The sequence below is a fragment of the Aotus nancymaae genome, unplaced genomic scaffold (assembly GCF_030222135.1).
Source record: "Aotus nancymaae isolate 86718 unplaced genomic scaffold, 86718_ANA_hifiasm-v0.15.2.pri h1tg000046l, whole genome shotgun sequence".
In the NCBI taxonomy this organism is placed as follows: Eukaryota; Metazoa; Chordata; class Mammalia; order Primates; family Aotidae; genus Aotus; species Aotus nancymaae.
The window spans coordinates 28217434-28230167 of NW_026988460.1; the positions used below are offsets into that span (position 1 = coordinate 28217434).

Below are 12734 nucleotides of genomic sequence, written 5' to 3' on the forward strand. Positions count from 1 at the left end.
CCTAGCTCCTGAGGGGTGGCACTTCTCAGATTGCAGCTCTCCCCACACAGATGCCGTAGCTGGTACACCTGGCTATATCTGCTGTATCAGTGAACCACTAGAATACCAACTCCAGAGAATTTCTCCTTTAACTGCCCTCTCACTAGGGGTTAAAATTCATTCCAGATTGGGATCTTTATGATTACATCTGTAAAAAATGAGAGGCTTCATGCAGTAGCTCATTTTCTCTCCTAATGCATATGAAAAGAAATGCATAGGATTAGGTGCCTACCTACAAGAATGCAAAAGACAAGAAAGAAGAAAGGCAAACTAAAGTAAAAAAAAAAAAAAGAAACGCATAGGAATTACATTTTTTTCTTTAAATGTTTAAATCTCTCATATATCTTGGCACACCGGGATTGGTGTGTGCTCTGAGGTGAGACCTGCTGGTGTTAGGCCACTAGCCTGGCCTCATTCTTCCCTTCCTGTGTGCCCTACGAAAACCAGAGTGAGCCCCAGTCACTCCCCTGCTCCCACCTCCCACCCACCGGGTGGACTCAGCCTTTGTTTAACAAACACACCTACACTGGGTATTCTAGTTAAAAAAAAATTAAAAATAAAAAAACAAAAACACCAGGTTCAGGATAGGTCAAACACTAGCTAAGAGGGAGTTGCCATAATCACCCCCAATTTATGGGAGGGCAGACACAGCGGTGGCCGGCAGTGAAAGGCAGAGCTGCAGTGGGGATTGAGCCTCTGGCTACAGCTGGGCTGTGGCCATGCACGGACCCCTCCCAGCCCATTCCCATCTCAGGCTGTTTCAGGCTCCCAGGCCCTTGCACAAGCCACACCCTCCACCCACAGGCTCTCCTTGGACACCTCCCCTCCCCACCGCCCCAACACAATCATCACCTCGTGCAGGCTGCACCATGTCCCAGCAGATCCTTCAGTAGTGGTCACTTCAGACCTACCACTTCCCCCATGTGACGACCAACATGCCAGTGGCCAGGGAGGAAAAAGGAAAACATCCAAAAATAACAAAGTGAAAAGGCATGAAGAGGCTGATGTGCTGGCTCACACCTGTAATCCCGGGACTTTGGGGGGCCAAGGCAGGCGGATCACCTGAGGTCAGGAGTTCAAGCTCAGCCTGGCCAACATGGTGAAACCCTGTGTCCACTAAAAATACAAAAATTAGCTGAGCATGGTGGTGTGCACCTATAATCCCAGCTACAAACGTAGGAGGCTGAGCAGGAGAACTGCTTGAACTCATGAGGTGGAGGTTGCAGTGAGCCAAGAGAGATCGTACCACTGCACTCCAGCCTGGGCGACAGAGTGAGACTCCGTCTTAAAAAAAGAAAAGGCATGAAGAGCTGTGAAACAACTGCAGGGAGGGTGATATGCCTGATATTAGAAGCCCTGGGAAAGAACCAGCCTTCCTTTCCTCCCCCAGGTCCGTGACACCACTCTGATGAGTTTAACCAAGTTAGAAGGCAGAGAGGCCTGGGGGGTACACAGGCCTGCAGCACATCGTGAGAAACCCCCTTGGGGCTCAAATACCCCAAAATGAAGGCCCTAACAGCAGCCTCAGAAGCAGGAGCTTCTTCTCATTGACTTTCTGCCCCAATCTCTCAGTCTCATCATCCCCTAAGGCTGGCCATAGAACCATAGAAACTAGAATTCCTCTTCCCCTAGGCGGGCCCTAGAAACTAGAGCCCCTTTTCCCCAAAGTCAGCCATAAAACCTAAAAACAGGACTCTCACTTTCCCTCTGCCCTATCTGTGTAAAAACTGACCATAAAGTAATCACCTGGCCATAAGACTCACCTTGTTTGACTATAGGTCGTAAGACCCCCATTCCAGAGGGTCCTGCCCCACACCCAGAAGACAGGCAGGCAGGCTGCTCAGAGAGGCCAAGAATAATCTAGACAGGACTCGCTGCATTTCCCCATTCAGTCAGCATTGGATCCTGTACTTTTTAACCAATCCCATTTGCCTTTGGGTCTTCATTCTAAAAGATGCTCGTGTCTACATGCTAAATAAATTTGCCTGTCTTTTCCCCTGCTACTCTGCCTTTTGCAATGTTTCAGTGAACCTTCAGAGGGCCAAGGAGAAAGGTGGCCCCTGCAGCTCACCTTCCCCGAATATGGTGGCAGACCCTGCAGGAAGGGCCGCAAGGGCTTCCCTGGGGAAAAGACTGGCGCTAGACTGAGAGAAAATGGTCATTTTGGTCCTGGCCCTCTCCCACCATGGCCAGTGTCCATGGGGACTGGGAGGGAGGGAGCCAGGCAGGGCCCAGGCCAGGCTAGGGTCAGTGGGAGATCTCTAGGTCTGTTCAGCCAGGTACCCTGGCCCTTGGGCTCTGAGTCAGCCTCTGCTGGAAGCTCCCAACTCTAGAGCTCCTTTCCTTGGTCCCCACCAGCTCCTTTGGCCTCAGAAGCCCCCACCCTTCCCAAGCTGTGCCCCAGGACACAGGCTCAGGCTCCCACAGTGCCTTCAAGCTTTATTGCCACACACACTCCCCCAGCCCTTTCTGAATAGTCCTGTGCATGGGAGCACTGGCTCAGAGAAGCAAGCCAGGGCTGGGCAAGGGCCAGAGGACTGGATTTGGGGGTGCAGGATCTGGGGAAGGAAAATGCTAAGACCAAAGCCCACCCCCACCCCAGGTTTCCCTGAGCGGTGCCCACCCCCAAGATGGGGGGCTGGCTTGTGCATTGGGGGGAGGGGGTTCATCCCAAACGGATCCTCCTTTGGAGTCTCCAGGCTTATGAGGGGAGAGAAGCCCCACTGAGCCCTCTGCACCCACCATGAAGCCCTCAGTGTGCAGGAAACAGGAAGAGCTGCACAGAAACGCACACACAGGCTTGTCTCCAAGGAGCTCCTGGCCCCTGGGGCTACCCAGGCAGGGGTTCAACAGTCCAGGCCAATGGACACGAGCAGGTCCTCAAGCGCCCGAAGCCGCTGCTGCGCCTCCTCAATGGCGCTATAGGTCTGCACCGTGCTGGCCACGTGGAAGCGGATGTCGTCCACCAGCGGGATGGAGTCCGTCTCCTGCCGGGCCGCCACAGCCGCTGCCTCCTCCTTCACTGCCTCCACGAAGTCCTCCCGCTCTACCAACTACGAGCAGGAAGGGCCAGCTCAGTGCAGCAGTGCCCGCCTCTCACCCCTCCTGCCTGCCCGCTGCAGCCCTGCCGGCCCACCTTCTCAACGACCTTGGCCATGTACTCAGTGCACTGGTCCTCAAGCCGTGCCAGACGGAAGAGCTTGGCCACGCGCCACACGCCCACCACGCTGTCCTCATCCAGCACCTGGGCCAGGCTGCGCCCACATAGCCTCTTCAGGCCTGGCAGCAGGTACATATCAGCAACGCTCAGGACGTCGTAGGCCACCTCGGGGGACAGCTGCAGTGAAGACAGGGATGAAGGTGCCCCCCGAGGTCACCAAGCATTCCCAGGGTGGAGCAGCCAAGGCTAGGGACTGCAGGGGTTGGGAAGGCAGCATCGAGAAGGCTTCCAGTGGGAGCAGGAGCTCCCTGGCATGAGCGAGGGTTGACCCAGATTCCCACAGAGATCTGCGGACCACTAGGGGGCAGAAGTCTGGGGGGCTCCCATTCCTTGGGCAGGCTGGCAGGCTGGGCGGGAGGCAGGGCCCTCGAAGGGGCCAGGATCTGAGCTCTGAGTCACACAGACCTGGGTCTGACACTTCTAGCTGTGGGGCCCTGGGCAAGTCACTGCACATCCCTGTGCCTCCAGTTCCTGGTCCATGAGTTACAGATAACCATGCCTATCTCGGGAGGCTGTCAGAACCCTGGGACAGAGGCAGCTAGTCAAGACCCATGCAAGGACCCTGCCAGGGGTGGGGGACAAACTATCTACCCGCTCCCTCTCTCTCAAGAGGCTATGGTGACACAGAGCCCACCTACAGGTACATCCTGTGCTGGGTGAGACTGAAGCCCTCAGCTTTGGGTCAGAGCCTGGGCGGTACAGGGAGCAAGCTGCAGAAAGAAACCAGGGGAGCTCTGTGACCACATTACAGGTGTGTGCCATGTGCCGTGCCACCTCTTTTACCTGGATAACCCATGCATCTGCAAAGGCCTTAGAAGTGATGATGAGCACTATCCCCATGTTCTAGAGGCACAGAGCAGTTAAGTAACTTGCCCAAGATCACACAGCTCACCTAGTGTCACACACCTCAACCAGTATCAACCCAGGTCTGGAGCCCAAGCCACGCTCTGAAACAAGGTGCCCTTGGGGTGGTGAGGCTCCTTGAGAAGGGAGCTTCTCCAGGGTGGGCAAAGGTAACAGGGGCCAGAGAGCTGGGCTGAGCTGCAGGAGATGCCCAATAGAGGAGGTGGAAAGGATGGAGGCCTCGGGGCTGTCAGGCCTCGGGGAAGAACGGACAAGGGAGCAGTGACTTGAGGCAGAGCAGCAGTAGGGACTGCCCTCTGTCCCCCAGCATGTTTCTTCCCCTTCCCCCACAAAACAGGAGCCTGGCCACAGAATCGCTTTCCTAGCCTCCCTTGCTGGCAAGCAGGCACGAAGTTCTATGAGAAGGAGAGTGTGCAACTTCCGGTGGCTTCTACAAAAACATTGCTTGCCCTGCCTTCCTCTTCCTCCTAGAGCATGAGTTTGCCTGGGACCCAATCTCCATGGTCAAAGGCAATGCCCCAGGGCAGGGTGGGTAAGCTATAGCCCATGGGCCAAATCCAGACTGTTTGTGCAAATAAAGTTTTATTGGAACATAGCTTCACCTACTCATCTCTGTACTGTCTCTGGCTGCCTTTGCACTAGAGTTGAGTAGCTATGACAGGGCCATATGGCCCACAGAACCTGAAACATTCACCTTTAGAGAAAAGGTTTTTGACCTCCAACCTTAGGCATAGAGGAGCAAGATGGAGGGATGACCTGGTCTTCAGCAAGCCACCTGCCTTGGGGCACCCACCTCAGTCAGATGTGAAGGAGAAACAAACTGCCTTCTTCTTTAAGCCACCAGATAGAGGGGTCTCTTTATTACACACACATATGCGTGCACGCGCACATACACACTCACTGTCACACACCCTGGCAGAGCAAACCTTCGACTCTCTGCTACTGCCCCGCAGCCTTGGCTTAGGGATGCCTTGGGGCAGCTGGAGACAGAGGGAAGCAGGAAGGGAAGAAGAGACTGAGAACCCAGAACCCCAGGGATCTGCAGCACTTCAGAGGGAGGAGGCTGTCCCCACCTACCCTCTACCCTCCTGCTGGAGAAGCTGAGGACCCCAAGTGGCTGACAAGTGTGAAGTGCCTGTGACACAGGCCTTGTCACTCAGCCTCTCTCTGGAGCCTAACAAGGCTTCTTCTGCCTGAAAGAAAAATCCAAAGTCCCACAGCCTTCCTCTCCAGCCTTCTCAAAACATCAACCATGGGGCCAGCTGGGCCCTTCCACAGACCCCCGGGGCCCTGGCACTCCCTCTCAGCCCACGGCAGCATAGGCTGTGTGCCATCCCCAGCCCCGCCCGAGCCCCCACCTCAGTGTGGTCACTGTACACGTAGTAGAGCACGTGGGTGAAGATGTCGGGTGAGATGCCGTGCAGGGTGATGGCTGGAGGGCCCCCGGAGGTCCCCGGCTCCTCGCTCTCTCGGAAGTGGTCATCCAGCAGGGCCCGGAAGTAGTCACTGCGGCCACGGAAGAAGGCCTGAGGGAGGCCGGGCTCAGGAAGTGCAAGGGCCAGGGTCTGTCTCCTGAGGAGCTAGACCCGGGCTCAGGCCAGCGGGCTGGGGCCAGGGGCAACAGGAGGGCACAGGCACCTTGTGGCAGAGGAAGCTGCAGCCGGCCACTCGGAAGCAGATGTCAGGGCAGCTGTTGAAGCCATCGGGACAAGGGAAGGGCAGCTCCCCAAGATCACCCTGGGGTACAGAAGAGGCGACCCCATCAGAGCAGTTGTTCACAGAAGTGAACGACTACTAGGTTCAGAAAGGGAAGTAACTGGTCCAAGGCCACACAAGGAATTGGGCCTAAGTATCTGGGCTGCCTGTCACAGCCTGCCAACCCAAAACACCCCTTCTGCCCACCAGTCCCACACTTACTCGGAGCTCGGGGGGCAGGGCACAGTCGGCCAGCAGTGCCATGTCCTCCCGGAGCCGGGGGTCTGCAGGGGGCGGCTCGATGGTCAGCACCTTCACACACGTGCCTGGCTTAGATGCCACTAAAGGAGGAGAACAGCTTCAGGGAGCCAGGCCGGCCCTGCCAGGCCCCGCCTATGGCCCCGGACCCCAAACCTTGCTCGCACCAAACTCAGACACCTTCTCGCACTTGGCTTCCAGGTCGCTAAGCAGGTCCCACAGCTGGCACTGCTTGGCCAGGCGCTCACAGTCACTCACGTGCTCTACACCAATGTCCAGGCGGCCTGGGGGCAGTGGGGAAGATGAGGGCCTGCAAGATCTCAGCTGTCATTAGGCCCACAGAAAAAGGGTGATCCCCTCCCACCTGGCCACCTGTCTGCAGGGCTAGGACTCCTGGGCCCACTTGCCACCTTGGTTTCCCCATCCAGAGCTGCTGCCTGAGTTGTACAGGCCCCAGGGAACAGATGGGAGGGGCTCAGCATGTGGGTGGGACAAGCTCTTCCTGAGCAGGCACACCAGTTCTCTCTCTTGCAACCCAACCCAGGAGGCAGCTGGAACCACCCCCAGGGACCATGAAGTGTCCCGAAGTGAAAGGTCAGCCCAGCCACACCTAGGTATACTGCTGTCCCACTCCCTCTCCTCCTACCCTGGGCCCAGGGGGTCACCTGTGTACAGGTACTGCAGCAGGGCCCCAAAGGCCACGGGGTTGATCTGTGGGCAGAGAGCCAGAAAGGAATGTCAGAGGCAGCCACGCAGCACAACCCTCTGCTGTTCCTGGGGAGTCCGTGCCCCTCTGCCACCCTGAAGGGACATACCAGTGGGTGCCTGAGAACCACAACACTCTTGCCCTTCCACTTGGTGTCCAGCATGTTGGCAAAGTAGGCACTGCGTGCACCCAGGACACAGCGATGCGCCCGGAATGGCTTCCCGTGTACTACAAAGACCACGTCACTGTGGATGCCCTGCTCTAGAAGCCTGGGGAGGGAAGAGCAGGGATGCTCAGCATAGCTCCTACCTCATTCCTCAGAGTACCCGCAGCACTGTGCAGGCCACAGCCAGAACAGACCGACCACCCCTACCAGGGCCACTGCACCCCATGCTGTATCCCTCGAATGCTCTGGCTCACCGCTGCAGGAAGTCATCATAGTAATCCCGCCTCCTGCAGGAAGCCGTGACCTGCTTGTAATCTCGTAGAGCCCGGCGGATGGGGTCACTCAGTGCCCCATAGAGGCAGCGCTCACCATCGAAGGTGTTGGCTTCACAGCGGGCCCCTGGGGGAGGCAGGGCTCACAAGTTAGCAGGGGAGGGGCCTGGGAGAAAATCTTTTTTTTTTTTTTTTTTTTTGAGACGGAATCTCGCTCTGTTGCCCAGCTGGAGTGCAGTAGCAGGATCTCAGCTCACTGCAACCTCTGCCTCCAGGGTTCCAGTGACTCTCCTGCCTCAGCCTCCTGAGTAGCTGGGACTACAGGCGCATGCCACTATGCCCAGCTAATTTTTGTATTTTTAGTAGAGGCAGGGTTTCACCATGTTGGCCAGGATGGTCTCCATCTCTTGACCTCGTGATCCACCCACCTTGGCCTCCCAAAGCGCTGGGATTACAGGCGTGAGCCACCACACCCGGCCGGAAATTCTTATCTTCCTGTCCCTCCTCCCGACCTTCCCACACATAGGGCTCCAAATCTCTGGTGATGCCAAATTACCGTGGGCGCACTCTGACCCCAGCATCCTCCCAGTCAAGGGCTAGGCAAACAGGCACATCTGTGAGCACTCACACAGGTACATACTCACACGGATGACCAGACTATACAAAACTGAGAGCAGACTCAGTGCCTGGGCCCGTCCCACACACTGGCGCACAGCAGTGAACCAGACAGACGGTCCCTGTCCTGCTGAACTTTATCTACTGAGGCAGGACAAGGAACGCACTACCTAATGATGGTAGGGACTATTAAGAAAAACATGGCTGGGCGCGGTGGCTCACACCTGTAATCCAGGCACTTTGGGAGGCCAAGGTTGGTGGATCACTTGAGCCCAGAAGTTTGAGACCAACCTGGGCAATGTAGTGAGACCCTGTCTCTACAAAAAAATACAAAAAATAGCCAGTAATCCCAGCTATTTGAAGATGCAGGAGGATCACTTGAGCCTGGGAGGTTAAGCCTGCAGTGAGCCAAGATTGTGACACTGCACTCCAGCCTGGGTGACAGAACAAGACTGTCTCCAAAAAAAAGAGAAAGAAAGCAAACCAAAATAGGGTGAATGGCGGCACTGGATGAAGGGAAGTCATGAAAGGTCACTCTGTGATGTGGTGGCATGCAGAAGCCTGAATGAAGAAGGGGAGAGGGCCATGGGAACATCTGTGCAAGGGCAGTCCATGCAGGAGGAAATGCAGGTGCAAAGGCCATGGGGCAGGAACAGGCGCATTCATGGCACAGTGGAGCCCCAGCGAGGCCAGTGTGACAGTGAACAAGCAGGGAGAGCCGAGGGAGCAATGCCAGCAGGGAGGGCAGACCCTGTGGAGCCTTGGGCGTGGCCAGGCAGGCTCACTGTATCTCAGAGGTGGTGGGAACTCACCGGAGGATTTTTAGCTGATCAGATTCATTGTGAAAAGATCAGCTTGGTTGCAATATGGAGAACAGAGTATAGGTGGGGCAAGAGGGGAGGCTGGCACTGTGTCTGGGGAGAGATGCTGATGGCTGGGCCCAGGTGGTGTAAGTAGAGATGGGGAGGGTAGACAAAGAACAGGTTTTAAAGTAGTGCTAATAGTACTTGCTGATTCAACTGGGTGGTAGGAGAGGAAGTGGGGTGGTTTGCAAATATGTATGAAGGCCTTTGAATGCACGCAAGCATGCACACATGCACCCTCACACACACACCCCTGAGCCAGCTCCCTGCTCTCACCGTTGGCCAGAAGGTAGAGTACCAGCTCCTCGTGCCCACACAAGCAGGCATAGTACCTGAAGGGAGGAAGTACAGGAGGCAGTCCTCAGCACTGAAGGGGTGCACCACCCCCCACCCCCACCTCTCTCCCCAGCACTCACAAGGGGGTGCTGTCCCACTTGTCCCGCACATTCACCTCCACATCTCGCTGCTCCAGCAGGTACCTGGGCAGGAAAGAGGTCAGAGCCTGGGTCAGGATGGGTTCACGGTCTGAGAAAGAAGGCCCATGGAAGGGAACGGAGGGAAAACATCCCTTTTGGTCTGGGGAAGCTTCCTCAAAGTGAGGGTAGGTGACTGGCAGACCAGAGCAGGAGAGGCACTCCAGGCAAAGTGCAGGTAAGGATGTGGAGGTGGGATTGGACAGGCAGATACTGTGTGCCATCAGTGCTGGGAGAGGATGGGCTACAAGGGCAGAGGCCAGTGCCAGCGCTGAAGCCGGACCTTTGGCCTGTCAGTGTTTGGGTGAGAGAGGTGATGGGGCCTTCGCCTCGGCCAGAGCCCTCTACTGCAGGAAGAAGCTGGCTCTGCTAGAAGCAGGGAGCCTGGGGGAAAAGCTGCTGCAGGCCTGCTGGTGGTGTGGAGGGCACGGATTCAAGAAGGCAGAAGTCACGGGATGCAGCAGCTGATGGGATGCGGGAGGTGAGGGAGGAGAGTCGCCAATGCTAGCACAGCCCCACAGAGGCGAGGGCAGTCCGAGGGAGTCCCCCAGGCTACACCTGGGAGTGCTGTGAGCCCACTCAGCGCTGACGCTATGCACTAACTCTTGAGTGGCACCTGATGTCGGGGAGGGGCCCAAGGGAGGCTACAGAAGTACAGCAGCCCCAGGCCAGCCCAGGGGAAGTGGAAGTAGTCAGTCAGGACCAGGTCAAGGGGAAGGAAAGGCCAAGGAAAAAGGAAGTCAAACAGGGGATAGGGGAAGGCCAAGGAGGGGAAGGGCCCCAGGACCCAACTGGGAACCCCTTCCCTCCGCGTCCAGCCCAAGGAGGCAGCGATCTCAGCGCCAGATTCACTTTAGCTGCGTCAAGAGTTTCTGAATCCTCGGGGACTGGAGGCCGATTCTGGGCTCTAGGTGTTCCCCGCGCCAGGTCCAGAGAGCATGACAGCATGGGCCACGTCTCGAGTCCCAGGCCTACACCCGCGCTCCGCGCCCCGCGCCCATGGGTCTGACGTCCTGGCCCTACCGAGGCGAACGGTGGCCCGCCTTTCTCTCCGCCCACTTTTTCACCTTCGGGCCTCCGCGGGGCGGTCCCCTCTTCCAGGAAACCCTCCAGAGGTCAATGGCCATCAGCGACCCCGCCCCAGCGTGTCCCCGGTGGGGGGCTGCAGCGAGGCCCGGGTGATCATACCGGCGCTTCGCCACGCTACGGGGGCTGGGCCAGGCCGTGGCGTCCGTCTCTCCCTGCAGCCGTCCAGCCGCACGTCGCAGAGCCCGAGGCGCTCCACCTCCCGCACCCTCCCCGGGACTGCGGGGTCCTCACCGCACTCGGCCCACATCCCCCTTCCTGCAGCTGGCGAACAGGTCGCTGGTGTCCATGGCGTGGAAGCTCGTACCCGGGCCGAACGACCTCGGGCAGCGAGGCGGCGCACCCGGCGGATGTAAACACGCTCAGCTCCGCCCCGCCCCGCTCCGCTGCGGCGCCCGGAGGACCCGCCCGCTCCAGCCTCCCCGCCCCGCCCCGCGGCCCCGCCCCTGCCCTGGAGTTCCCAGTCCCGCCGCGGCCTCCCGGCTCCGCCCCTGCACCGGGTTTCCCCGCCCGCCCCGCCCCAACCCCGGAAATAAGAAGGAGACGGGCAGGCAGACGAGTTGGGTCCAGTGTGGTCTCCGGACGGATTTAATAAAGTCCCGGGGCGCAGGGAGCGCTGCCCGCCGCCTACGGAGCCGGGGTTCAGGGGCGGGAAAGCGGGCGGGCTCTGAGGCCGGCCCCTTGGGCGGGAGTGAGGGAGCCGGAACGAGGCCGCCGTGTGAAGTCGTGGGAAGCGGGGAGGAGCCCGCGCAGAGGGCCAGGCTGCGGGCGCGGCCCGGGGATGCGTGGGCTCCGGGCCGACCGTTTCGGGGTCCGCCCTGCTCGGTCCTGGCGGCCCACTCGGCCTGCGCTTTGGCCTCGCTCACAGGTGGGTGTCCTCCTCGAACACGTCCGAGTCCTCGGTGTCCCGCTTGCCCACCATGAGCGCTCCCCAGCTCCCCGGGCCGTTGAGGGCCCCGCCGCCATTCAGGCTGGGGTGCTTCTCTGGCATCTCCGACTGGCTGTCGCTGGCCACGTCCAGCGTGGGGTTATCGTGGCAGCCGTTCTCCACAAAGCGCAGCTCCTCGCCGTGCGACTGCGGCAAGGTGGGGAAAGGCCGTGGGCGAGCGAGCCGGCCCCCGACATCGACAGGCCTTGCAACCCTACCCAGGGGGTCCCCGAGGCACCCTCCACAGGTGCCAGATCCTTCTTTTCTGTTGCTGTAGCTTTCTCAAAACAACTACTAATCGTTGGCACTACAAAGCCCTGTGGCTTGATGTCATTGATCCCCCAACAGTCCCCTAAGGAGACTCCACTTGTGAGGTCAGGGAGCATCACCAGGGCTCTTCCTGCTTCCTCCTAGGAAGGCCGCCAGGCTGCTGGAGGCTCTCCTTGACCCTTGGGCACCACCAACCTAGGGCCTGTCTCTGGTGAGGTTTCCAGGTGCTCAGGCCCTGCAGTGCCTGCCCTAGGGAGGGGCTGGTGGTGCCAGAAAGGAGCCCCCTGGTGGGGTCAGCAGCCCCCTCACTCCCTGTACCGCCAGTACCTGTCCTGGGGCTGGTGCGCTACAGAGCAGGTCACCCATGGGACCCTGTGCACCCGAGAGTCACTGCCTCCCCTTGCAGATGATGACACCTGTCTATCCATGGGCACTCTCCTTTCCACTGGCCCCCTGCCCCACCTGTCCCCACACTCACCACATGCTTGAGCTTGGGCAGCCGGCGCTGCCAGCAGTTGTAGAGCAAGCCGAGAGCAATGATGATGATGCATATGGCCCCAATGACCACCAGCACCACGAAGAGCGTGCCGTAGTCGCTGCGTACCTGGCTGGCCCGCGCCTGGCAGCTGCTGGTTGTGGAGTAGTTCTGGATGCCAATCTGGGGGTAGAAGGGGCCAGGTTCCTCAGCTGAGGTCCTGGGGTGCCATGGCTCCTCTGGGGTGGCTGTGTTGGGCTCGGGGCGGGGATGGGGGAGCAGGCTTAGAAGGTGCTGATGCTCCTGGCTTCTGAAGTTCCCTGGGGCCTGGGCTCGCCTCTACCCCATCCCGTTCACCTCAGCACAGCTGCAGGCCTCTCCACCCCATGCCCATGTTCCCAGCCTCCTTCACATCCCACCATAGCTTCTGCCTCGACCACTGAGTCTGAGTTCACTGTGGCCTTAGCCCCCAGTGAGAGTGGACCCATGCTGCTGGACACCATCCAACTAGAGAGAGCCCCCACACCTATCCCTACCAGTTAGAGAGACAAGAGGTGTGAGTCCCCCACACATCCTCCACCATGCAACTGCTTCCACCTCAGTGGGGAGGGGTGGGCCGGTCAGCTGCCCGTTGCCAGGGCCAGTGCAGGGAGGGATACTGAGGGCACACAGGCCATATGGAGGGTCACCCTAGCCGCCCAGCTTCTCCCCTTCCTAAGGCGTGTTCACTGCTGGCATGTAGCTGCCCGCACCCCTCCACACTACAGGTTGTCATGGTTGGTCCAGCCTTCCTTGGCCAAGGAG

General features: G+C 58.8%; 2 protein-coding genes across 5 annotated transcripts in view; both read right to left on the minus strand.

Annotated features, from left to right (window-relative positions):
- Positions 1 to 2461: 2461 nt before the first annotated feature.
- ABTB1 (ankyrin repeat and BTB domain containing 1) lies at positions 2462 to 10621 on the minus strand. Of its 4 annotated transcripts, none has more exons than XM_012437223.2 (12): positions 10492 to 10621; positions 9150 to 9177; positions 8975 to 9030; positions 7203 to 7347; positions 6892 to 7051; positions 6742 to 6787; positions 6244 to 6360; positions 6041 to 6159; positions 5762 to 5860; positions 5482 to 5649; positions 3176 to 3376; positions 2462 to 3092 (listed from the first exon to the last, which is right to left on the minus strand). In XM_012437223.2, exons 1-12 carry the CDS (start codon positions 10505 to 10507, stop codon positions 2886 to 2888), a joined length of 1362 nt encoding a protein of 453 aa, XP_012292646.2. In that variant the 5' UTR covers positions 10508 to 10621; the 3' UTR covers positions 2462 to 2885. The 4 variants fall into 4 exon arrangements, with proteins under 4 accessions (XP_012292646.2, XP_012292645.2, XP_012292647.2 ...); XM_012437222.3 differs by having other exon boundaries at positions 9115 to 9177; XM_012437224.2 differs by having other exon boundaries at positions 9150 to 9223.
- Positions 10622 to 10818: 197 nt separating this feature from the next.
- The window catches only part of PODXL2 (podocalyxin like 2), a 42752-nt gene continuing 40836 nt past the window's right edge, over positions 10819 to 12734 (minus strand). The window contains exons 7-8 of the mRNA XM_064362146.1: positions 11934 to 12113; positions 10819 to 11332 (exon numbers count right to left, since the gene is read on the minus strand). Of these exons, the coding sequence (XP_064218216.1) occupies positions 11120 to 11332; positions 11934 to 12113 (393 nt within the window). The 3' untranslated portion in view covers positions 10819 to 11119. The remainder of the gene's footprint in view (positions 11333 to 11933; positions 12114 to 12734) is intronic.

Bases quoted from the DNA above. Each gene is read 5' to 3' on its own strand.
- ABTB1 (XM_012437222.3), bottom strand. From the start codon at position 10,547: ATGGACACCAGCGACCTGTTCGCCAGCTGCAGGAAGGGGGATGTGGGC. The intron at 9,031-9,114 runs GTGAGTGCTGGG...TCCTCCCTTCAG, and splicing joins AAGTGGGACAGCACCCCCTT to GTACTATGCCTGCTTGTGTG. The intron at 6,788-6,891 runs GTATGTCCCTTC...CTCTGCCCACAG, and splicing joins TGGTTCTCAGGCACCCACTG to ATCAACCCCGTGGCCTTTGG.